The sequence below is a fragment of the Camelus bactrianus genome, chromosome 10, assembly GCF_048773025.1.
Source record: "Camelus bactrianus isolate YW-2024 breed Bactrian camel chromosome 10, ASM4877302v1, whole genome shotgun sequence".
Taxonomy (NCBI): Eukaryota; Metazoa; Chordata; class Mammalia; order Artiodactyla; family Camelidae; genus Camelus; species Camelus bactrianus.
The window spans coordinates 45697278-45710888 of record NC_133548.1 but is presented as its reverse complement, the minus strand read 5'-3'; the positions used below and the strand labels follow the sequence as shown (position 1 = coordinate 45710888).

The 13611-nt window shown below is 35.6% G+C and overlaps 1 protein-coding gene and 1 pseudogene across 1 annotated transcript; one reads left to right on the top strand and one right to left on the bottom strand.

The window, feature by feature from the left end:
- Window positions 1–31: 31 nt before the first annotated feature.
- Window positions 32–973, bottom strand: LOC105068559 (olfactory receptor 52M1-like). The gene has a single exon (XM_010954434.1). The coding sequence runs from the start codon at window positions 971–973 to the stop codon at window positions 32–34; it is 942 nt and encodes a 313-aa protein (XP_010952736.1).
- A 10091-nt stretch (window positions 974–11064) lies between these two features.
- Window positions 11065–11989, top strand: LOC105068540 (olfactory receptor 52J3-like; annotated as a pseudogene).
- Window positions 11990–13611: the final 1622 nt, after the last annotated feature.

Below are 13611 nucleotides of genomic sequence, written 5' to 3'. Positions count from 1 at the left end.
TGAACCATCTCTTTTATTGATCCAACTACAATCAGACAACTTTGACCATTAGTGTCCTAAGAACATGCTCCCTTATTTTCTTGGTCCTTACTCCATACATGATAGGGTTGAGAAAAGGGGGCACCGAAAAGTACATATTTGCAATAAAAATATGGATATGTGCAGGTATGTGTTTCCCAAAACGGTGTGTGAAAATGGAAAAACCAGCGGTGGAGTAGAAGACGAGAATAACACAGACGTGGGACCCACATGTGCCCAGAGCCTTAAAGCTAGCTTCTTGGGATGGCAGGCGGAATTCAGAACGGAGGATGAAGGCATAGGATATAGCAACAAGAACTGCATCACATGGGCCAATAACAGAAGCCATACTGAGGATATAACTCTTGGTGGCCCCTGTGTCCATACATGCCAGCTTCACGACAGCCATAAACTCACAGTAGGTGTGGGCAATGATTCGTGTCCTACAGCAAGGCAGCTGTTTGAGCAGAATAGGATGTGGAGAAAAGAAGGCTACCCACCGAATCACCACAATGATACCCATTATAGTGATGCACGCATGGGTGAGAATGGTGGAATGGCGCAGTGGATGACCAATGGCCACGAAACCAATGGCCATGGCTAAAAAGAAGCCTGATTCCATAGCAGTAAAACTATGGATGAAGAACATTTGAGTCAGGCAGGCATCAAAGGCAATGTCATGGGCTCCGAGCCAGAAGAGACAGAGCATGCGGGGCAGTGTAGATGTGGAAAGGACCAAGTCAGTGATCGAGAGCATGCAGAGGAAGAAGAACATAGGCTCGTGCAGGCTTCGCTCTGCCCTCACCACAGCCAGAATGGTCACGTTCCCCACCTGGGCCACCACGTACGTGGAACAGAAGGGAATCCCGATCCAGACATGCAGGTGCTCTAGTCCTGGGATGCCCATCAGCAAGAAGGTGGCAGGAGAGGGACGAGAAGTATTGAGAGGAGGCATGATGGCCTTTCCTTTGTTTTTTATCAGTACTTCTGAAGAAAGAGTTGCTATGCCAAGATGATCACAACCAGATGCTGAAAAATGGAGAATTTCTTGAGGAGGGCCATTAATAATGTTTTTAAAAACAGCTCAAATTCATAACCTGGCACATTTAAGTTCATTACAACCAGATAATTAAGAACAAACCAATATTGTGTTTAGAAGTACAGAAAGATAACACTTTTATCATTTCATATTATTTCAAAGACCTATAAGTTACCTTTTCCCTTCATTTCCAATAAAAGATTTCATCTGTAGTCATACATGTACTTAGTTGAACGAATATTTATTGAGTAGTTCTGTGCTTCTCCTCTGAGATTTCATTCAATATTTCTCTCATGTGAGAGAGTTCCCATAACTGGAAGTGATTAAGCAGAGGTCTTATAGAAATTGCAGGGAGTTACTTAAAAGACTCTTACTTGAGGAATAGGATAAACGGTCTCTGTCCCTCCCTGTCTGGACATGATATTGAAGTCTTTGGCATAATTTCTGGAATAGGATTAAGCTAATCCATAACTTCAGCCTTTCATTTGACACTGTGCCTACATAACTAACCTGACAAAATATTCTGAAGTAAATTGTTCCCATCATTTATTCTTTTATCGTGTACCCTTTAAATAAGCACATGTTGTGTTCTTTTGAACCAATAGATGTATATTGCTAAGGATAATGTATTTCTTAACATTAACCCCATTCACTACCTTGTCTTCTTCATTTGTTTTTAGATTTAGATCATTTCAATGTGCAGTTGGATCCTAACTGTGCTCCTTCATTTGTTGATCCAGAAACCCACATCCTAAAACATGTACAGCAGTTTATTTATTGGATTGGTAAATTGACCTAATGATGTCTGAAGAATCAATAATTGAGTACAGCAGATTTCCTTATACTCCTTACTATAATTCCCATGGACAGTCAAATATACATGGCAGAAAATTTCTGGGATAAAGTAGTTGAACCCAAGAAAGGACACAGAAGGGTTAAAAAAGAAAAAGACTCCTAGTAACCACAAAGGGCTCAGAGAAATCTTGGGTTACTAAATTTCTCTTTTCCCATTTCCCATCAGGGCAGTTCTTGGGTAGCACTATTGTCAGCTCTTAAAGAGAATACACTTTTCTTGGCTCAGATAAATTCTTATAAATATAATATGTACTATAATAAGAACTAACACAGAGTTACCTCTTTATATGCTTTCCAGAGTCATGCCAACACATGTAATCTCCAAATATCATTGACTGAAGAAATTTTACCTAGGCTTTTACATTTACATTTCTGGGCTTTATTCTAGTGAAAAACACTTGAACAATGCAAATACGGCTTTTAAAAATTATTTAGCTTTAAACAAGTAATTACACTTTAACTTTAAGCAAGTAATTTATAAGGCAAAATTACACCAGAGGGGAAGGAAGGATGAGTTATGCAGAAATGACAGCAAGGAATCAAATTAAGTTTAGTGAGTCAATAAAAGGCTTCTTGAGTAGATGCCCTTAGGCTAGAATGTGAAGCATATATGACTTCAGCCTATGGGAACTGAATATAAATATATAGGTATAGATATAGATGATATCTATCTACCCATTTATCTAAATAAATCTACTTATTTACACACACAAGCACACACACATAAACAAAGGAAAAGGAAAGGAGCATAAATAATCATCAGAAAAGACAATCATGATGTAATGAATTAAAATCTAGTGTAGTTGGGATCAAGGACTACAAATGAGATTCAAGTGAGATGAGATTCTATACGTAAACAAGAGTCCCTACACATTCATGTGTAATCACATAACTAACAGGAAATTTTACAACCTAGTCTCTAACCAGTGGCTATCACTCACTAGGTGCTCAATAGTATATGTTGGAAGTATAAATACTATACAGAGCATTACAAGAATAGAACTGAAAAATGCACAACACCAATACATACATTAGTTTGCAAAACACCTTTTTTTGTACATACAATATAATCCCTGTGATATTATCTGCCTAAAAATGCCCACCTGTGGTTGAGTCCAAATGTCATGAGGTATCCATATTGTCCCTTCGATAGATTTATATGATCTGAAATATAATATGGTCAAAATAAGAGATAACCTTCACTTCTAAAATATCCTTAAAAAAAGATTGTTGCTTCCTAGAATCTAGTTTTTTATTCATTTCATCCATGGAAAAATTTTTTAAATGTGTATTCCTTCTGTTTCAAAGGATTACATATTCTCTTTTGAATCTGTATCATTTGGAAAATAAAAAGATGTTGTTTGAGTGTGTCACATGGTCTTTAAAGTTTTCCTTAGATCACTGAGACCAGACTGTTTCTTTCTCTATATCCCTCTCTAGTTTCATAACAGCCTTAATTAGCTCATGAAGAAACTGATTCAGGGCCAAGAAGCAACCTAAACATGTACCATCTATATGTAGCAGCTTCAGCATGGTAATCTCGGAGGATAAGCAGGAATGACCTCTGGCACAAACAGGTCTTTAGGGAATCATTGGGAGAAGGGGGAGTGTTTGTATTGTAGATGATGATTGATAACTTCCTAACTTACGAAGCAATTTACCTGTGCATTCCCTTAGGCTTACAGCTTCAGATGGAGCCATAACTCAATATTTTAATATGATTATATTAGCCATCTAATTATATCAAACATCTAATAGGAACAGTCCTGAAGGAAACTGAAATGATACAGAACACATTCAATATTCATTAAATACATCAACTTTGTTCCAATGTCAACTTGAAACATAAACTTTATAGGCCAGAAGAGAGTGGAGTGATATATTTAAAGTTGAAAAAAATAGAGAATTCTATATCTGGCAAAACCGCCTTTCAGAAAATGAGGAAAAAAATTAAAATATACTTATATAAACAAAAGCTGAGGGAGTTTATCACGACTAGACCTGCTGTGTAAGAAATAATAAAGGGAATCCTTTATGTTCAAATTAAAGGAAGTTAAAGAGTAACTGAAACTTATACAAAAATATAAAGTTCTTCAGTAAAGGTAAATACACATACAAAAATAAAAAACAGTATTATCACAATTCTAGTTCATAACTTAAATTTTATTATTCTAATGAATTTTAAAGCACAAACATAATTATAAATCTATGTTATTGGGTACACAATATATAAAGATGTAATTTGTGACATAAAGTGTGGGGGTGGAGCTCTAACAAAATAGAACTTTTGTATATGATTGAAGTTAAGTTATTATCAATTATGAATATATTGTTATAACTTCAGAATGTTATTTCTAATACCTGTGGCAACCACAAAGAAAATACTTAGTACACAAAAGGTAAATGATAAGGAATCAAAAAGTGTCACTACAAAAATCAACTAAACACAAAGGAAGGCAGTAAGGGAGGAAATGAGGGACACATAAAGTTATAAGACATGCATAAAACAACAAAAATGGCAATAGAAATTTCTTCCCTATAAGCAGTTACTTTAAATATTAAAGTTTTAAACTCCCCAATCAACACACATAAAATGGCAGAATGGATTTAAATAACAGGATCCAGCGATGGATCAAGGTGATGGAGTAAGAGGATATGAAGTTTACTTCCTTCAACAAACATATCAAAAATACATCTACGTGTGGAACAATTCTCACTGAAAACTAACTGGAAACTAGCAGGACTCCTGTACAATCAAGGCTCTAAGAAAGATCCACATGTAATTAGCTGAGAAGGGAAGAAAAGTGATCGGGTTGGGACCTGTGCCCTGGGAGGACACACAGAGGAAGAGGAAGAATACATGGGTAAACACCTGCCATGAGGAGTGAGGAGTTAGCAGTGACAGTCACAGATTGGGCAGCCCAGTCTTGGGGTCCTATGTACAGGAGAAGAGCTCTCTTGGCTGGTTGGAGGCCCAATGGGAGTAAAAGGAGGGTGTAGAAAGCCTGGACTTTGCTCATGAGGAGCATGTATGAGCTTGACTTGCCCTGAACTCAAGGTAGAGAGAGGTCTGCTCTAGTGGCTGCCAGGTTTCCCAAGACCACTTTGGTGAGTGTAAGGTGTACCAACCTGAGCTGAGTGAATGTTCTGGCCCCAATCACTCCATGTTACAGAACAGCATTAGATCTGGGGCACTACAACCTACAATCAAGCAGGGAGAGTGGCCATGGAGGCGAAGAATAGTGATTGGCTGTGAGAGACAAAGGGGACTTGCACCCGAGGCTACATCTGCACGAAGCAAGGGAATCAATTGCGGGCACCCACATAGACAGCACATTTGAGACACCTTGGCTCTCTGCCTGAGGCCAACATGAGCTGAGAGACTGCACAGTTCCCAATATTTTCGGCACTTCCTCATTCTGGGGCAAGGGTCTGGGTGAAAGAAGAGGGGAAAACACAAACTAAAAGGGAAAAAGAGCTCAGGCACAAACAACTTGGAATCAGATACCACCCCTGATAGGTCAGTGATGAACACTGGGCAGAGGGAATATCTCTTCTCACAACCAGCTCCAGCTCTAGCCCCTACCTCTCCAGCTTCACCCACTAAACAACAAATGGATCACTGAAGAAATCAAAGAGGAAATAAAAAAAAAATACCTAGAGACTAAAGAACACAAAAATACAATGATCAAAAACCTATGGGATGCAGCAAAAGTTTTTAAAAGGGAAGTTTACAGCAATATAAGTTTATCTCAGGAAACAAGAAAAATCTCAAATAAACAACCTAACCTTCCACCTAAAGAAACTAGAAGACGAAAAAAGAAAACCCAAAGTTCACAGAAGGAAATAAATCATAAAGATCTGAGAAGAAATAAATGAAATAGAGGATAAAAAAAGAAAGAAAAGATCAATGAAACTATGAGCTGGTTCTTTTAAAAGATAAATAAAATCAATAAACTTTTAGCATGATTCATCAAGAGAAAAAGAGAGAAGGCCCAAATCCATAAATCAAAATGAAAAAGGAAAAGGAACAGATGACACAACAGAAATCCAAAGAATCATAAGAGATTACTATTAACAACTATATGCGAATAAAATGACAACCTACAAGAAATGGACAAATTTGTAGAAATGTACACTCTCTCAAGACTGACCCCAGAAGAAACAGAAAATATGAACAGACCAATTACCAGTACTCAAATTGAATCAGTAATTTAAAAACTCCCAACAAACAATAGTGCAGGACTAGATGGCTACACAAGTGAATTCTGCCAAATATTAAGAGAAAAGTTCCTCAGAAAACTGCAGAGGAAGGAACATTTCCTAACTCATTCTGTGAGGTCAGCATTTCCCTAATACCAAATCCAAAGATATTACAAAAAAATAAAAATACTGACCAATATCTGTTATAAACTTAGATGAAAAAATTCTCAGGAAAATATTAGCAAATCAAATCCAACAATGTAAAAAAAGAATTTCAGACCATGACCAGGGCAATTTGTTCCAGGTAAGTAAGACTGGTTGAACATTTAAAGTCAATGAATATAGTCCATCACATTAACATGATAAAGAAGAAAAAAATCACATGATCATATTAAGAATAAATGAAGATAAAAAGTGTTTCACAATACCCCAAATTCATTCATGATAAAAATTCTCAGAAAACTAAGAAGAAGGTAACTAACTTAGTTTGATAAAGAATATCTACAGAAAGCCTATAGCTAACATTGTACCTAATAATGAGAATTCAAAGCTTTTTCACTAAGATCAGGAAGAAGGCAAAGATGTTCCCTCTCTCCACTGATTTTTAACTTCATATTGGCAATCTTAGCAATAAGACAATAAAAGGAAATAAAAGGAATAGAGTTTGGGGAAGAAGAAATAAAACTGTCTTTGATTACAGATGATATAATCATCTGTGTAGAAAATCCAAAAGAATTGACAAAAATTTGTGGAATTAAGTAATTATAGCAAGGTTGCCTGATACAAGGTTAATATACAAAAGTCAATCTTATTCCTCTATACCAGCAATAAAAAAGCGTAATTTAAAATAAAAATACATCGCTATTTATAATAGTACTCAAAAATAAAATACCTAAGTATAAATCTGACAATATATGTATGAGATATATATGAGGAGAAACTATAAAACTGTACAGAAAAGTAAGGAAACTATGTAATGGAAAGATTTTCCAAGTTTATGTGTAGGACGCCTCAATATTGTCAAGATGTCAGTTTTCCTAACTTGATGTATAGATGCAATACAATCCCAATCAATATCCCAGAAAGTTATGCCATGTAGTATATAGAAAATCTGATATTACAGTTTATATGGAGGAGAATAGAATAACCAATGCAACAACGAAGGAGAAGAACAAAGTTGGAGGACTGGGTAGTCTAAAATAATGAATGAGAGTGTGGTATTGGCAAAAGAATAGCAAACAGATCAATGAAACAAAATATAGCAGTCATAGATAGACCCCCATAAATACAGTCAACTGATCTATGACAAGTAGCAAAGGCAGTAAAATGGAGCAAAAATGATATTTTTACAAATGCTTACAAATAATATTTTTAAATGGTTACAATAGTGGAACAACTGGACACCCACATGCAAATCTGTACATAGACATTACACTTTTCACAAAAACTAACTCAAAATGGATTACAGACCTAAGTGTAAAACACAAAACTCTAAAACTCCTGAGGAATAAAAGAGAAAATCTAAGCAACAGTGGTTATGATGATGATTTTTATATATTACATAAAAGGTTGATCCATGAAAGATACCATTGATAAATCAAACTTCATTAAAAAGGAAAATGTTTGCTCTGTGAAAGACACTGTCAAGAGTGAATAAACAAGCCACAGATTGGGCAAAAATATTTTCAAAAGTCGTATCAAGGACTGTGTTCAAAATATACAAAGAAATCTTAACAGTTTATCAATAAAAAAATAAACAACTCAATGAAAAGATGGTACACAGACCTTAACAGACTCCACACCAAAGAAGGTATATTGATGGCAAATAAGTTTATAAAAAGATGCCTCACAGTCTGTCACATATGTTATGTACAGATTGAAAGAGAAAAAGGGGGAAAGATTTCCCATGCTATTACAAAGAAAAGAGAACAAGGATAGTATATTAATATCAGACAAAATAAACTTTAAGTCAAAAATTGTTATAGGAGACAGTGATTATACAATGAGGAAAACTCATTTCACCAATAAGATAGAAACAATTATAAACATATATTCACTATGCATCAGAGCTCCCAAATTAATGAAATAAAAATTGACTGAATTGAAGAAATAATCATAGGAGACTTCAATACCCCAGTTTCAATGATAATTTGAACAACCAGACAGACAACTGCTAAGGAAATAGAGGACTTTAACAATACTATGGAGCATTTAGACTTAACATGTTCAGACCATTCCACTCAGCAACAGCAGAATACACACACACACACACACACACACACACACACACACACACACACAGAATATTGTCTAGTAGAGATCATATTTTAGGGCACAAAACAAGTCTTACTAAATGTAAAGACTGAAATCATGCAAAGTATAATTTTCAGTCACAATAGAATAAAACTAGAAATCAATAGCAAAAGAAAAATTAGAAACCACAGACAGGTGGAAATTAAACAACACACTCAAACAATCAATGGGTCAAGGGATAAATCACAAGAACAATTAGCAAATACTGAAAACAATAAAATAAAAATACAACATTTCAAACTTATAGGATGCAGTAAAACAATGCTAAGGGGAAAAACATACATCCATAAACCCTTACATTAAAAGAAAAAGAATCTAAGTTTTCACCTTAAGGGACTAGAAAAAGAAGAATGGACTAAACCTCAAGCTATCAGAAAGAAGAAAATCATTAAAGTTAAACATAGGTGGAAAAAATAGAGACTAGAAAAGCAACAGAGAAAAGTCAGTGGAAACCAAGTTTTAGTTCTTTGAAAAGATGAACAAAATTGAGAGGGTTATAGCTCAGTGGTAGAGTGTGCACTTAGCATGCATGATTCCCAGTACCTCCATTAAAAAATAGTAATAAATATAAAATTATTTAAAATTGATTAACTTAGCTACATTTATAAAGAAAAAACAGATAATTCTAATAACTAAAATCAGAAATGAATGAGAAGACACAACTGATTTCATAGAAATTAAAAAGGCTAAAAATTAGGTAATCTAAATTAAATAGAAAAGTTTCTAGAAATACAAAACTACAAAGACTGAATCATGAGGAAATAGACTAAATAAACTGACCTGCAGCTAGTAAGAAAATTGAATCTGTAATCAAAAACCTCCCTACAAGATGGCTTCCCTGGTGAATTCTACCAAATATTTTAAGAAGAATTAACACCAGTCTTCCTCAAAACATTTTTAAAAACTGAAAATCAATGAACATTTCCAAACTCATTTCTTGAGGCCAGCATTATTCCTATATGAAAACCAGAATAGACACTACAAGAAAAGAACTACAGACCAATATGTGTTTATAAATATGAATGCAAAAATCCTCAACAAAACACTAACAAACCAAATTCATCATGGGTTTATTTTCTGAGTTGTCCCTTAGGAGACTGTGGGCCAGAAGTTTCAAACTTTATACACTGGGGTAGGCATAATAGGGATTCTCTGTTTCCTATTACTGCTGGAGATAGTTTATATATTAACCTAACTTGACCAAGGAATCTAAGTAATCCTTTGCTCATAGGTAAGAAGGAAGGCTTGAATTGATTTTCATAAGGGATTATTGTGTATCCCTCATGACTCTGTTCTACAGACTACTGATCAAGAGTGAGGTTCTCTGATGACAATTTCTGGCATATTCATTACTCAATAGTCAGTGTCTAGGAAATACGGAGATTGATTTAAAATTTAGTAATTCCTATTCTCTCTGATAAATGCAGGATAGTGAAGGTAATGGCCTTTCACGGCAGTAGAAGAATTTAAGTTGGGGAGAAACTTTGATGAAAGTAGGCTTAAAAACAGACACCAAGAGAGGCAGCAGGGAACTGAGTCCTGCAAGAGAGACTTTAGGTATCAGAGAACCTCTGACTAGCAAGCCAGCTTGTCAGTAATGTTAAAGATCTTGGAAAACATACATTTATCACAACTTTGGGGCTTTTATTTTCTCCAATTATCCTAAATTTGTTTAGAGCTAAACTTTTTTTTTAAAATAATTCTTTTTTTCCATTTCCTTCTTCCTATTTTCCATACAACCTACCATGTTTCTTTCCTCTTAACTTCCTTTTTTTCCCCATGTTTATTGCTTCCCTAAAATTCTTTTCTTTCCTTTTTTGTCTGATTTTCTGTGTTAAAAATGAATTATCAAATGATGGGGTAAGAACCTCTGCATATTGCTCTGAGTAGGGTTTAAACATTACTAATTATTCATGACCTGGGAGAGCTAGGTCCATGATGAGTTTTTCCCTTAAACCCCTTTATTTCAACTACTCAGACTATTGTCTTTCTTGGATATTCTGCCTGTATACAAGAAGAGGGAAAAACCTCAAGTTCTCTTTGTTGCCCTATGTTTCACTACAGTCTAAGTATGAAGGAATTCACAGTGCTTTAATAAGAAATGTTTCGGGTTAGACTTGTTCTCTACTTGTGCAATGTCTGCACCTGTCTCGGTTTAGGGTTTGTTTGATGGTGTTTATCTACAAGTGTTCACTGAATGCTTTAGCAAGGAATACCTGTTGGTTTGATAGGTGACTTTTTGAATTTGAATTCATGTGAAAATTAGTATTAAACGAAACATACTGAAGCCATTTGGGATACAGTATATGATTATATGTGTATGGCTTTTACATGTATATTTCTTTATGTTAGTGTGGCTGTGTGTATGCATCTACACATTTTTTTCTTTGCCGTAATGATTTGTTACATTTGGTCTCAACATCCTCAATTTGGAAAGTCCTTACATTTTATATTAATCCAGATATCAGTCTTCGTTCATGGAAAAAAAGTACCAAAGAACATAGGAAACAATATCACTGCTTTATTTATACTCTAATAAAATAAAAACTTATAATTTGAAACTGCTCTTGTGCTTCCCCCCCTTTTTTCTTTTTAGAAATGGACCCCATCTTCTCCTAATTCCAGCCAAATCCAGAATGCCCCATCAGAATATAACCATATTCCATCCATCCACAGTTTTTCTTTTGGGAATCCCAGGGCTTGAGACTGTCCATGCCTGGATTTTCTTGTTTGTATTTAATGGTTCTTATTGGCAATGTCACAATTTTGACAGTCATATGGATGGAGAGAACCCTCCGGGATCTAATGTTCTTCCTTCTGGCCATTCTATCAGCCATAGATCTGGCCCTTTCCACATCCTCAGTACCACATATGTTAGGTATCTTCTGGTTTAATGCTCATGAAATTAGCTTTGGAGCCTGTGTGGCCCAGATGTTTTTCATACACACCTTCACAGGAATGAAGTCTGCAGTCCTGCTGGCAATGGCCTTTGATCGCTATGTGGCCATCTATGCACCACGCCATTACACAACCATCCTGACAGTCTGGGTACTGTCAGGAATTGGACTCAGTGTTGTATTGAGTACAGTTGTGCTCACACTGCCCATGATCTACGTAATCCACCATCTGCCCTTTTGTGATGCTCGCGTTATTGCCCACACCTACTGTGAGCACATGGGCATTGCCAACTTGGCTCGTATCAACATTTGAATCAATGCCATCTATGGTCTTTTTGTTGCTTCCTTCCTTGTCCTTGCCCTAATACTGGTCGGAATCTCCTATGGCTACATCCTCCGTACTGTATTCCGTCTCAAATCCCAAGATGCACGTGACAAGACACTGAGCACTCGTGGCTCCCATGCTGCAGTCATGTTTGTTTTCTATACTCCTTCTCTCTTCTCTTTCCTCACTCACCGGTTTGGTCAAAAAATACCTGCTTATGTCCACATTCTTGTTGCCAACATCTATGTGGCACTTCCACCTGCCCTCAACTCTATCATCTATGAGGTAAGGACAAAGCAAATTAGAGAGTGTGTGATTCGAGCATTTACTGGTAAGTAAGGAACATTACACTTATTGATCTTTAGGGGTGAAAATCTCCATCTAATCATATAGACTCTATCTCCATATTAATACTTGACAAGCAGTTGCTGGTTTATTTTTCCATGTGAGGAAATAATAACTGGAGCCTCAAAATGACATGACATGATCAGATAATTCAAGTCTTGAGAAACACTCCCCATTTTAAGACTTTTGGTAACTTCTCTTTAGGTTTGCTGATAGGCTGCAGCCTCTGGCTATGGTAATTCATTATTCTTGAGGAAAAGAGAGATCAGGAGTCTTGCAGATAGGTCCCTTAATTTAATCTCTGGGAGTTTCTCTGATTAAATTTGGTGTACCTATAATGTAATAGAATTTTACATAAATTTTCTACTGATAGATGTAAGCCTAGTCTAATTTTCTATTGTAAACATTCAGATAAATTTTGGAGTACATAATAATGTTATAATATTCTTCTCAAGGATCACTTCCTTATTTTCCCACTTTAAAATATCAAGGAACCTTTGCCATGATATTGCCTCTGTCATACCTCCTGAAGATAATCTTAAGGACAATCTCAAAAAGATTGTAAAAATAATCAGCCCTTTCCCCCTCAAAAGAAAAAGATGACTTAAACGATTTAAGTATTGAATATCAATCCACTTCCAGGTAAGTGTAAAATAAAGAATGAGGATCCTTGAGAGTGCAATTGGTACTCTAAAGAAAGGAAAACTGATATTACAGATTCCAATGTGGAACCATTGGTTGGAGTTATTTTAACTTTTGGCAGCCATCAGTATAGCCTCCACAGGAGCCCAGTCCATCACTCCTGAAGTCTAACAACACTCATTGTGTTGTGAACTCAAAGGGTTTCTAACAGAAATGAATGTTACATCACAGTAGATAAAGGATCTGGAAAATAATTTTTCAGAGTCAGCTTTGATTAGTTTTGCTGGAATTTTTGGCAGAGTTTAAGGTAACTACAATCCCTTTCTTTGACAATGAAGTTGGTGAATAACAGTCAGTTGGATTTGCTTCTTCATAATGTTGCTATTATGGTAATAATGTAAGTATGTGATAATGGATATCTTAAACTCATTGCCATGGGGCTGTCTCAATGTTCAGCTTGGTCTCCTAGTTAAGAGAACAATAAATTTTCAAGCTCCCAGTGGATGGAAACCACAGAAATAATGTGATTTTCATCACTGGGGGGGGTGTATGTAGTTTACCTATTAATTAAAATAAAACATGGGAAACAGTTATCTGATAATACAATGCGGTACATAAGTGGGGGGATCCTTAACTTCCCATTTTCTTAGAGGTATTAAAGTTTTCATAGCCCCCAGGGTCTTCCCAAATACTTTGACAGAAATGTTTAATGTATTTTTCAATGTGTTTATATAAGTGTATAATGAATATTCAATTCTTTGTCATGTGGGTTTCACTTTAAGTAAAATGAATTTGTAATAATTTAAGAAAAATGAATTTATACTATGTGCACGTAAAGTACATAAAAGTATGGGATGCGACGATCCTTTACATTATTAAGAGATATATTTAAATTCTTACATTTATCTTAATAGTTTAATGCAATACAACCCCGCCAAAATATTCTCATGAATTAGAAGCATTTAAACCTGCTT

Coding starts and splice junctions, on each gene's coding strand:
- LOC105068559 (XM_010954434.1), bottom strand. CDS start 973: ATGCCTCCTCTCAATACTTCTCGTCCCTCTCCTGCCACCTTCTTGCTG.